The 13301-nt window shown below is 42.6% G+C and overlaps 1 protein-coding gene across 2 annotated transcripts in view; it reads left to right on the plus strand.

Annotated features, from left to right (window-relative positions):
- nr6a1a (nuclear receptor subfamily 6, group A, member 1a) overlaps positions 1 to 12848 on the plus strand; it is a 137756-nt gene extending 124908 nt beyond the window's left edge. For both annotated transcript variants that reach the window (XM_051950545.1, XM_051950546.1), the window contains one exon: positions 7668 to 12848. In XM_051950545.1, the coding sequence (XP_051806505.1) occupies positions 7668 to 7798 (131 nt within the window). In that variant the 3' untranslated portion in view covers positions 7799 to 12848. The remainder of the gene's footprint in view (positions 1 to 7667) is intronic.
- The last annotated feature ends 453 nt before the right edge of the window (positions 12849 to 13301 follow it).

A 13301-nucleotide genomic window follows, 5' to 3' on the forward strand; every position in this document is an offset into this window, starting at 1 on the left:
TCAAGCCAGATGACAACAGTCCACACACAGAGAAGATACGCTCCACAAAGGCTTGTGAGGCAGGGGCACTAACAAGATCCCGTGCCACATGCACAAGTTTTGGATAGACAGTTTCTTCTCTTGAGCTCCAGAACTACAATGGTGTCTCAGAACTACAATGGTGTCTCAGTCACGCCCCGTTTGACATCTTCAGCATACTTTGTCATTCCGGTCAACAGGCTGTTGGTTCCACTCCCATCAGATACACTGACCTCCATACGGGATGCAAGGAAGCGGTATTTCTGAAGGACAGTATGAGCCGAGTGTGCTGCAGCTTGCGTGGCAATGGCATCATCCTGAGAAGCCGCAGCTGAGTTATACTGAGCTGCCAGGTTCTGCACAAAAGACTCTGCTGCCCTCCTCAGAGGCTCCATCTCCGGTGTTTGAAGAACTACTGAAACACTCAGGTCCAACAGGCAGGCTGCTGCCGGTGTCGCATCGAAGTGTGTGGACTCACTGGACTGGGGGCTAAGAATGACAGCAAAACGTTCTCTTAAGGACTTCAGCAGTACTTGAGCTAATTGCTTGCAACATGTAGTGGTCAGCAGGTGTGCCTCAAGATTTAGCAGGCATGGCACTACATGTGACAGTGACTGGCTGTCACTCTGCAGCTGGTCTGTGTGAATGGCAAACGGCTCAAGCAGCTTCACCAGGTTCTCCATTCTTGCCCAGTCACTTGTAAGAAGTGTGTCCATCTCTAAGTCCTCAAGCACTTGATTGAGTTCAACTCTGACCTCCAGCAGTCTCCTCAGCATGTCAAAGGTGCTGTTCCAGCGTGTGCTGCAGTCTCTGATCAGAGTTTTGCCACACGTTTTTACCATTGCTTCATTCGCTTTTGATGATTTCCTGACAGCATTGACCAGTATCCTTGCTCAACTTATGAGGGAATCAGCATTTGGATGCTTCATGCTATCCTTCAGTGTGAGCTGCAGGGTGTGTGCCAGGCAAGGCATTCTCTGGAACTTCTTGTTCTCTGCATCCTCTGGCAGGTCAAGCTCTTAGCAAAGCAAAGAAAGAGAACAGAGCAAGACAAACAATAACATCATTTATAATCATCAAATTATGTGTTCATCACATATCACACTCACCAAGGTCTCCTGTTTCACTCTCCTCCTCATCCTCCTCGTCTGACACCTCCAGCTCAGACTCTGATTCGATCAACAATACATCTAGCCCATCTTCTCCACCTGGCTGAGCCTGTGAACCGTGTGTGGACTCCTCTGATTGTTCTTGACGTCTCTCCCCAAGCAGCCGCACAGCTTTAACGATGTTGGAACCATGATCTGTCACAATGAGCAGCACCTTGTCTTCTCATATTCCCCATGCATCTAATGTCTCGTCAATGCAGCGAGCAATGGACTCTCCAGTGTGTGGGTGCTCCATTCGGTGTAAGTTAAGCAGAGCATGGTAAACCTGGCGTCCAGGTGGATGATAAAAACAAGCTGAGATGCCCATGAAAGCGGCTGTTAAGCCTCGTTTGCTCCAACCATCTACACAGAGGGTCAACTTCCTTGCCTCCGCAATTATCTTTTAATTTCTGTTTTCCCTTTTCCATCTTGGCACCAATGAGGTTATTAATTCTTGCAGCTCCAGGTGTTTTGAATTTTGGCTCAAGTGAAACGGTGAACCTTTTGAAGGCAGGCGAGTCACACAGCCGTGTAGACATCCCCGTGTCAATAAACATGTTCACCGATACGTCCTCACGCTTGTGATGTTCCTGTGAGTTCACGAGCCAACAGTTACTCTGTGGCTGATTAAAGCAATCCATTATAGTTCTGTTCGTCCTCGTGCTAACTCGCGAGGTAGTGCCATTTGTTTGTTCTTCTACGGTGCTCAGAGCGGCTGTCCTTTCAAGGTACTCACTGTATGCCTCTTTATGGACGCTTTTCAGGTGGACTTTCAGGTTAGTTGGTTTGTTCCCTTGAGAAGGGCTCCGCATATTTTGTCGCCCGTCTCAACTATGAAGCATTTGCTTCTGTCTTTCTCACTGTCATATTGGAATGCATCCCATATCGGACTGTGTCGCTTTCTCCCAACTTTCGCCTGTGTAGCCATAGCCATTGTGACGTTCAGGTGCAGACCATTGCGGACAGATCACTGTGCAGCATGTAAACTGTTTACGTCAGGCGGCGCACATGGTGCCGTACGATGTGACTGCTGACTGTCGTAAAACTAGACGGTGAAATAAATTAAACTCATTTTTAAACCCGAAAGGCTTATGCACAAACATATTCAGAAAAACGAAAACGAAGGGCATTTTGTCTATAATTTCAGTTGGTTTTAGTTAGTTTTGTAAACTCACAATACAGTTTTAGTTAGTTATCGTTTTTTGTTTGCTTTTTAGGTTTTATTTAGTTTCTTGAACGAAAATGTTTTTTCAATTTTAGTTTTCGTTTTTTCGTTAGTTTTCGTTAACGATAATAACCTTGCGTAATACATGTGCACTTTAAATGTCCAAAAAGTTCACTGTCTTCACTTTATTTTGTCAAATACAGCAGATACTGTATTGATGCTACTTAACTGCACTGAATTGCCAAAAAGCTGCGCTTGCATCGAGTGCTGGGCAGTCTAGTTAATTCTTTATTTACATTTGTTAATTTTGATCAAACCTGCAGAGTTTGTGTTTTTTAGTTTGTTCATATCTTTTGCAGTTTGAGCGCCCTTGATTTATACTTTTGATTTGTACCAGGCATAGTTTTGCACTAAAGGCTGCTATCTTTTGGACGGTTATAGTTCTGTGGATCATTGGATGGTTGATTGTCCATCAGTAATTGAATATATAAATATTTTAAAACGGTATCTTTTGTTGAGTTTTTTTTACACAATACTTACCCTGACCTTTTTTTAAATCCTGCACCTGAAAAATATGAAAAAACTAAAACTAATAAAAACTAAACTAAAACTAAATGTTTTCTCAAAAATAAAAACTAATAAAAACTAGAAAACCTGCTTTAAAAACGAACTAAAACTAACTAAATTAGGGGGGAAAAAAGTCAAAACTAACTAAAACTAAACTAAAATGAAATGAAAAATCCAAAACTATAATAACCTTGGTTAGGGGCTTCAGTCTATCAGATTTCACCAGTTAGCCAATTTCCAAAGACAGCATAATACTTGCAGAGCAAAAATGGGATAATGAAAATGTTAAAAAAAAAAAAAAATTCCCTGTAAGATGTACTCCTCTTTGTGCTTGTGTTCATGATGTGACTCGTCCATACACTACTATTCAAAAGCTTGGGGTCACTTAGAAATGTCCTTATTTTTGAAAAAAAAAAAAAAAAAAAAAAGCTTTTTATTTAAATGAAGATCACATTAAATGAATGATAGATCCAGCCTAGACATTGTCAATGTGGTAAATGACTATTCCACCTGGAAACAGCTGATTTTTAATGGAATATCTCCATAGGGGTACAGAGGAACATTTCCAGCTACTATCCCCAGGACTGGATTGAAGAGTTTTCCAGCTAAAGAGCCGTTATGGATCAAGTTGCTATGATTCCTGCACAGAAATGCCATTAGCCATGTTTACATGTAACTGTTTAGCAAATTTGAAGCAAAACTTTAAAAAGTTGCAGGGAGTTAAGACAAAATGTGTTTAGGCTTGTTTCCATGAATTGCTTTGGAGGTAATAAACTAGGCTGTGTCGTCAAAAATAGGTCAGAAATGACTGCAAGAAACAAAATAGAAGAGGCAGGAAACAAAGTCAGAGGAAGTTCCCAGTTCCATGAACTCATTTTACATTTCATACTGGATAAATCTGCAAAAATTGCATGATAGTCAGCTGTTATCATACACTTAGAAATGTCCTTATTTTTGAAAGAAAACCTTTTTTTTTTATCAAAGAAGGTAATATTTAATGAATGATAAATCCAGTTTAGACATTGTTAATGTGGTAAATGACTATTCTAGCTGCAAACAGCTGATTTTTAATGGAATATCTCCATAGGGGTACAGAGGAACATTTCCAGCAACCATCACTCCTGTGTTCTAATGCTACATTGTGTTAGCTAATGCTGTTGAAAGGCTCATTGATGATTAGAAAACCTTTGTGTAGTTATGTTAGCACATGGATAAAAGTGTGAGTTTTCATGGAAAACCTGAAAATGTCTTAGTGACCCCAAACTTTTGTACCTATCCTGTACAGAGAACATCCTTCCATCCATTTTCTTCCGCGTATCCACCCCGACTGTACACAGCCTGAGCGAAGCCCTGCCTCCCCTTCCTGAGGCGTCGAACGGTTTGCCAGAACTTCCCCGAGGCCGACCGAAAGTCCTTCTCCATGGCCTCCCCGAACTCCTCCCACACCCGAGTTTTAGCTTCCACAACCGCCACAGCTGCCGCCCTTTTGGCCAGCCGATACCTGTCAGCTGCTTCGGAAGACCCCCGAGCCAACCAGGCTGGAAAAGTCTCCTTTTTCAGCCTGGCGGCCTCCCTCACCGCTGGTGTCCACCAGCGGGTCTTTGGATTGCCGCCGCGACAATCCTCCATTGCAGAAGCAGCTCCTAGCAGCTGCTTCTGCAATGGAGGCTTTGAACATGGATCACTCAGAATCCATGTCCCCAACTTCCCCCGAGATGCAGGAGAAACTCTTCTGGAGGTGGGAGTTGAAAACCCTACGGACAGGGTCCTCCGCCAGACGTTCCCAGTTCACCCACACTACACATTTGGGTTTACCAGGTCTGTCTGGCAGTCTTCCCCGCCATTGGATCCAACTTACCACCAGGTGGTGATCAGTTGACAGCTCTGCACCTCTCTTCACCCGAGTGTCCAAAACATACGGCCGCAGGTCTGATGATACAACTATAAAGTCGATCATCGACCTTTGGCCTAAGGTGCTCTGGTACGAAGTACACTTATGAGCAACCTTATGCTCGAACATGGTGTTTGTTACGGACAATCTATGACTAGCACAGAAGTCCAATAACAAAACAGATCAGGCAGGCCGTTCCTCCCAATCAACCCCCTCCAGGTTTCTCCATCATTGCCCACGTGAGCATTGAAGTCTCTCAGGAGAACTATGGAATCCCCAGGTGGTACCCCTTCCAGGACAGCACCCAGAGACTCCAAGAAGGCCGAATACTCTGAACTGCTGTTCGGCGCATGCGTACAGACAACAGTCTGAGTTTTCCCCTCTGCAACACAAAGTCCCAGAGAGGCGACCCTCTCGTTCTCCGGGGAGAACTCCAACAAAGCAGTGCTCAGCCGGGGGCTTGTGAGTATCCCCACACCCGCCCGGCGCCTCTCACTTTGGGCAACTCCGGAGTAGGACAGAGTCCAACCCCTCTCCAGGATTCTGGTTCCAGAACCCTTGCTGTGCGTGGAGGTGAGCCCAACTATATCTAGTCGGTATCGCTCCACCTCCCGCACCAGCTCAGGTTCCTTCCCCGCGAGTGAGGTGATGTTCCACGTCCCCAGAGCTAGTCTACGCCACCAGGGGGTGGCACGCCCACGCGCCCGCTCCTGCCTACTGCCCGGTGTTCATAGCACCCGACCCCGACTTCCTGCCCTGTAGGTGGTGGGCCTACTGGGCGGTGGCCCCGTGTTACTTCTTTGGGCTGTGCCCGACCGAGCCCCACAGGACCCCACGGCTCGGCCACCAGACGCTCATATACGAGCTCCCCCCCAGGCCTGGCTCCAGGGGAAGGCCCCGGTTTCCCTACCCGGGTGAGGTGGCGGATTTACCATGTGCTTCCACCCAACGATAAAGTTCAGTTCCTTCAACTTTGTAGTTGTTTTTGTTCAGTCATTCGTTTTGTGTATCTTCCTGCACTGATGTTCACGTTTGAAAACTTAAAACTTCTAGCAGCTGGAAGTGCGTGACGCCTTCCCATCGGGTTGGCTTTTAATATCACGTATCTGAAAGAGGAACTGAGTTGAATTGGTATGAAAACAGCATTGACAGCAGCAGAGTGGTGAGTATAACATGACTCATTGGCAAATATCTATTAAATACAGCCAAGATAATCTAAGAAGAACAGGGTTCTCCACACATCTTCCAGAACTTTGCAGTTAAATCAGACGAGTCTCACCTCAAAGCCAAAAAGCTTCCTGAGGACAAAACAGGAGTGCAGGACAATGGTTACTTCACAGCCTTTAGTTTTGCAGACTAAATTTTTGACATTACTATGTCTTCATCAGAGTCAAAGCAGATGCAGAGATGAGATGAACAGATATAGAAATCTAAAGCAGATGTTTAACTGTCATTGGATAATTGATTGAACAGCACATTAAATCAATTAAATCATAAAAAAATGAATGGTTTTTAAACAGTAGTGGGCCTTTATCCATGATTAAAGATGCTGTTCATGGCATCCAGAACCTCATCAGCATCTCAGACCAAAACACACAAGCGTCTTCAACAGGAAAGGGAAGTTTTCTTGCCTTGATAATGTGACTTACACATAGAATCGCATTAAAATAGTGGTGGGATACAAATAAAAAAAAATCTAGTCAATTGGAGGTTTTGTAATGAATAAATCGCGATCAATCACATTTTTTGTCAAATAGCAATATTTGACACAATATGCGCTTGAGTTTGATGGGAATCAACCCATTACATTTTAGAAAAGGTGGTAGATTTTTTTTTGCTACAGCTGGCAACACATTTAATCTGTATTAGTGGTGGGATGCGATAAAAAAAAATTATTTTGTTTGTGATTAATTAATCGCAATTTTGTCAGATAGCAATATCTGACACAATAAGTAGAGTTTTGCAATTCAGATAAATTTTTGTTGATGACTGAATCGCTTAATAGACAAATACGTGAACTTAAGCAACAAAAATGTTTGTGTCTTATATTTGTCTGGATTTTTCTCTGCTATTCACACATTTCTGAAAACTCAGTCCAATTATAGTGATTATATTCAACATTGTACAACTTTTTGTAAACTCAAACACTTTCAATGTCTTGAAAAGTGGTCTATTATGGGATGGCTACACCCTTTGCTGGTACCAGGACTGTCGTAGCTAATTTGCATAAAGTAGTTTCATTTCTGCAAATGAGGCGTGGGTAGCGGAGGTCCAGCGCCGTTGATCTAAAACCAGGACAGATTCAGCAGCTTATTTCTCACCTCAAAATGCTTTCAGAAATACTTTTTGCTAAACAGTTTGCGAAATAAAAGAGAAAGCTTGCGACCGAGCTGCCATGTTGGTCTGACGTTTCTGCGCTGATTCGCTCAATGCGTCCTGTGCATCTTCTTCACAGCTGACAAACAGATGTTATGTTCATTACCGCCATCTACTGGCTTGGAGTGTGCATTACTGTTTACTGGTGTGCCAGAAATGAGGGAACTGAGAAAATTTCGATCAAGTACGCTATTTTTTAACGCGTTATTTTTTCTGTAATTAATTACTTGTAATCAACGTGTTCAAGTCCCAGCCCTACATTAAATCTAATCAAGTTATTCCCACCTCTTTACAGAGAAAAAAATCCCCCCCCCCCATCATTTACTTGTTATCATCATGTATTCATCTTAAATTTCAAAGCACCACAATTTTCACACTCACCAATGAATTTCAGTTTCTTCAGCCTGGCCATATTTTTTTTTGGTGAAAATCTTCCCTCCCTGATGTTTCCCGTCAGGTTGATGTTGAGTTACAGTGTGATGTGTTTTGCTTTTCTTTCCAGGGAAGCTGGTGAATGTCCCTCTGGAGCAGCTCCCTCTCTTGTTCAAAGCAGTCTTGCACTCCTGCAAATCCAGCCTGACCAGCTACAGGACCGGCCCGTCGCCCTGCGTGACCACCTCCTCCGGAAACTAAACCCTCCCCGACCGCCCGGGTCGAGGGACTGGTCTCCCTTCTTGTGAATGTGACAAGCAGCTAGTTTGTTTTTTGTAACTTTTTTCTTTATATATTTATTACACGACAGAGCTGAATGTATGCTGATTTACACTGTGCACATGCTTCTGTACAAAACAAATGCTCGTAGATGCATTGGTCTTTGGAGTTTACAAGTGTGTATCCAGTTTGCTCAATGTCTCAGTGTTGCCATTTTTAGAGCTAGACTTTAAAAGAGTTTATTTTATTCAGACGGGGCGGCTAGACACATGTGACGAGTGTTTTGAGACTACCTCAGGAAGATGTTGCTATTTTCAGGTACCTTTTCTTGCTGTTAAATGAAGAGTTGCCCAGTCTAAAACCAATCCCTGCGGATGCTTTGGCACCTCAATCAGAGACAGAATGTTCAAAGGAGCTGTATAAATCGCAGTTTGAAGAATAGTGTTTTGATACACTGAAAATGCAAAAATTAATTAGCAAAATTGAGCTCCTTTATCTGCATGGCCTCTCAGATGTCCTGCTTATGAGAGGCAGTCTTGTCAAGTTAACATTCCACGAGTTAAGGTGACAGTTATTGGATCTGTGGGATCATTTAAAAAGGAGCATACGGGTATTTTTACAATCATAGACTGGGGCTTTAATGTAAGGATTAATTGCAGGGGAAGGGGAGGATAGCTAGGTTTGCTTTTTTTTTTGTTTTATTGTTTTTCTTTCTTGACCAAAGTGTTATGCAATGCTTTATCCAAACACCCATTGATGGGTAGAGAGCTGACAGCTCAACAAAAATCTTTCTTATCAATGAAGGATCAGGATGAGAAATGAATCAATCTGTGCCAGAGGGGAAACCCTCTACTGGACAGACACGTGTATCGCCAGATTTCATTCTGAATGCTGCTAAACAGGCACACATTCTTGTGCTCACATATATGCATAGAGCAGACGTGACGCTTCTGGTCAGAGGGCTCGTTTTTTGGAGCTCTGCAGCCTTCATTGCCAGGAAGCATGGTGCGTTTCACCTGCTCTCAACACACTGTAACTCTAACAATACTGGCTTTGTGTGCTTAAGTGGCAGTCTGTGTAATCTTGTGTTTTTTCAGTTTATTCAGAAATAACAAAAAACAAGAAATGCACAACCTTCCTGGGTCAAAACAACATATGCCTGAAGCAAACTGAACCCACTGGAATGCACCAGAAAACGTCAGCGTTCATCCCTGCAGTTCAGCTCCAGCCAGAGTCGAGCCTTTTCCTGTGTTGACTTCGAACCAGTAGTTAACATTCACGGTTCGAGTCAGTTTTAAACTAATGTAGACTGTTTTCAGGTCTTGTAAGGTTCAATCAGCATTTTGCACAGACCCAAGACCAACAGCAGTTTGAGTCCCATGTGACCCTGATCCAAAAAGTGTGTCTGCTTCTCAGGTCTTAGAAGGCATGGCTGACCCAAACACCCGCAGATGACATATATTTGATGAAAAAGGTTTCCATCTATGTGTTGATCACTTTAACCTGGCTAACAGTGGGCTCAGTGTGGTTGACCCAGGCTCAATGAATGGAGGATTTAGATGACACCCCTGGCTTGCGTACCCTCTGTGACAGATATGCACATTGTTTTAAAAAGAATAGCCATAGAAAATGGTCTTTATTTTTGAAGTATGAGATGATCATTTCAGACCGCTTCAGTCTTCTTGGATTCCTCAAAACGATTCATGATTTCCGAACAATTTGAAATGCAGACAAAATGCAGTCCTCGCAACGACTCTCTTTTTTTGCACACACCGGTGAGGTTTGGAGAGCTTGACCCTTGACCTCGGCCCCTGCCCACCCAGTGTGTTCCTCTCTCCCGGGTCCCTGCCGACCTGGATCTAAACAGGGTAAAGTGAGTGTTATGTATTGCGTTCAGGAGTTCCTCAGTGACCATGCTGATGTACTTTTAGTATTAGTAGACGTAGGTTCCAGGACATTGTAGGTCCTCTTGTAGAAAAGTGTTTTTTTTTCCTTTTCCACTTTATTTCCCCTCAAGGTCAATACCCCACCCACCCCTTCATCAGTGAAAGTGAATGTAGTTTGAAGGTGAGCTCTCTTGACGTTGGTGATGGACGGAGTGAGAGGTGGTGGCATCCTGAGAATGTCACGGCTTCCATCCACCAGTGGCAGCCTTAACACCACCTCCACTCCAATGCAGTGCTCCTCCTTCAAATGCTTCAGTTAGCCTCGTTTCATTTTAATTTTTATACCTTTTCATGTACCATTGTAGTTATTGTGAATGTTTTGGGGTTTTGTTGTTTTTCACATATTCATTGTCTTTTTATTTTATTTAGTTTTTTGAGTGAAGACAAGCCGAATCATTTTCTAAGCTTTGAATGAATTCTGAACTTTTCTGTGAACTCATTCCCTTGTCCACAGCATATGATTTATCAAAGAAAGTGTTGTTCAGGCAATGTCAGCCACATTTTAGATGGGCAATACTCTTATCTTGGAGCTTTTATGTATTCTCTGAATTGTTTTACACTGCAAACATGATGTTTTGGAGCGATCATTGGTTCTAAATTTGACTGAGATGAACTGCATTTTCTACAAGTAGGAAAATGTGAAATTGGACTTCTAGGAAGCAACCTCAGGACTGGATTAAAGAGGGTTTTTTATATCCAAGTTAAAACAAAAAAAAACCTACTTTCTTTACTTGCCTTTGTGGCTTGTAGCCATGTTGATGGTTTTGGTTTTATCTGCCCTTTCTTTGAGATATCCGCCTCCATCTCAAACACCCAAGACGAGTTGGACTTCATTGTGGCCTTCACTTTATGAAGTTACTGAGAGCCTTTAGTTTCCAGACATATAATTAGGAGACACATCTAGTGAAATCCATTTGAATGAATTCCATTCATCTCCTTTGTGTTGGTGTAGATAAAGAAATTTAAAAGACTGCCCTCCAAATACCAAACTATCTGCATGGCTATGTACAACTAGATGTACGTGAGGAATGTGGTTTTCTTGTACTTTTAGTAAACTGACCTTTTAGACCACATAATCTCAGGGATGGGTAATTTTATGGAACAAAACTCTGTGGATGTGATTTTATAGATCCTCCTTAAATTCAGTGCTTTACCACTGCTAAGAAGCATGTTAACTGTCAGGCTTCAGTGTCTGAACAGAAACACTGGGGGAAATTTCGGCTGCTAGAGAAAGGTTCAGGGTGGCCAACAACAAAGTCAATTCAGGAATGCACTGAATATAACACACTGCTGAGATCTGACAGTGGAAGAGGATCTAAAGGGGAATTTTGTCCTTTAATGTAGCAGCAAATGATATCTACCAGTCAGCACCAAAAGCCTCACCACAGCTACCTTACTGCCGCTTTCTGTCGTATTTTGATACACACATGCTGGAGAAAGTGTCCTTTTTGTTTCCTGTACTTTTATTTTTTGTTTGCAGACAAGGGATATGTCATTTGCAATTTCTGAAACTACCTCTTTATTTGTCATCATGTTGCTTACTTTCAAATGATTTTGTTTTATTTATTGGTTTCATTGCACCAATGTTCTGTTATTTTGTGTCTCTTGTTCCACTCAGTGACCTCTCAGATTTATCAAGCAGCATTGGTTGTTTCTTCTTTTTTTTTCTTGAAAACATTTTGCCTCATTTACCTCTCTACCTCAGACTTGCCTGCTATTTGTCAGCAGCTTTTACATCTTGCATCAGGGATCCTCTTCCAACCCCCCCCCCCCCCCCCCCCCTTTTTTTTAAATGAGCGTCATCTGATATTTCTCTTCTGCCCTGTTATTGTGATTCTAATACCAAAGATGAAAGAATGTCAATGACAATGTCAGTGTACTGATTAAGCATTCACGTGATGTGTTCCCACTGCAGTTAAACGCTGCTTTATTTTTCTGCGTTGACCTTATCGGAATGCGTCTCGTTATCTTGTGAATGGCTGTTTGCTGTGCACACTGAATTCTCCACATCATGATACGCCGGCGTGTTTTCCCCCCATTGTTCTTCATGAATGTTGTTTGTTGGTGAGACAGTTCAAGGCAACAATGGGAGCGCCATCATATCTGACTCTGTCAATGCTGCTTGTGATCGATTATCAATCGGAGAATGTAACTGTGGTCAAACTGACATCTCCTTGTGTTTACATGCTCTGGCTCGCGTGTGTGACCCTGACGCTGTGGCACGCGACGACCGACAGACTACTGTAGTGTTATCACTGAGGTTGGACTCACACGATACAGAACGTGAGGGCAACCCACAATGGGCAGCTCTTAGGACCAGCTCCTTCCACCCTGAGGTTTAGTTGCATCATATTACTTTTAATACTTTTTGTTCTCATTGCAGAGATCTAGGGATGCAGAGGGAACACTTTCAGTTTTTTGTAACTGAAAATCAATGAAGAAGCTCCATTTGTTGTATTTTCTGTACATGTGCACAACACCGTTTTACATGATAGTGGCTACAACCAACATTTTTGGTACTTTCAAGTCCATTATTTTCCTCCAAACATATTTAAAATCTCATCTCCTGACTGCTCATGTTGTTTGCATTGAACTCCTGTTGCAATTGTCCCAGATCTCAGCAATGACAACTGATAGGAAACTGTTTCATAACCTGTGGGAAGAATTTAAAAAATGTTTTAAAGATTGTACACAAAGCTGATTTTTCCACATAAGAAAATGTAGGTAATGTAATGAGAGAGGAACCACCATCTAATCCAGTACTCCTCCAGTAAAGTGTCGGTTTAATGAGAACTTATGTGTCCAACCACGGTGCTGTAGCACTGCAAGAACCTTGTACAGGAGCACAAGATGAGAGGAGTTTGGGGGAAGCAAGAGTAGAACAAAGGTGACACATCTCAGGGAAGAAACAGATTTACTTGCTGTCATCAGACAACTGAAATGCCTTTGTTTTTCTTTTCAGAAATCTCTTGTCTGCTTTTGTTACTTTAACTACCTGTGAAGAATGTGATCCTTTACGTGTTAAAAGCATGTGTAGAATGTGTTAGGACTTGAAACCAAATAAATGTGAACGTTATGCAAGTGTACTCGCATTGTCGTCCAGTTTGTCTGTTCATCTTTGGCTTTTATTGGCAGAGGAAAGAGATGAGAAGAAGTGATGAGACGATGTTCTGTTTGGTCACTAACAGGCAGAGGGCAGCAGCTGAGAGCTGGGTGGACGGGAGTGTGGATGTTTGTCCCTGACCTGCTGCTCAACACACTCCGGTGTGTTATTTCCACTGAGATGTTATTAAAATAAACAGAAAAGTGTTGGGCGGTAATCTGCTTTTATCAGTCTGCTCATTTAGTCCAAGTCATGGCAACACAGACCAACATGAGGTTTTTTAACACTCAGAAGCCATTAGCACACAGTAAACTGACTTGACTGCTGTTGTTTCATAAAATAGACACATTTTACAAGTATTTTATAATCTGCTTAAAACCAAACAAGTGTACAGTTTGACAAAGTAATCTCTAGCAGATTTACCTAAATATGATAG

This window comes from Acanthochromis polyacanthus, chromosome 7 (assembly GCF_021347895.1).
Source record: "Acanthochromis polyacanthus isolate Apoly-LR-REF ecotype Palm Island chromosome 7, KAUST_Apoly_ChrSc, whole genome shotgun sequence".
NCBI classification, from domain to species: Eukaryota; Metazoa; Chordata; class Actinopteri; family Pomacentridae; genus Acanthochromis; species Acanthochromis polyacanthus.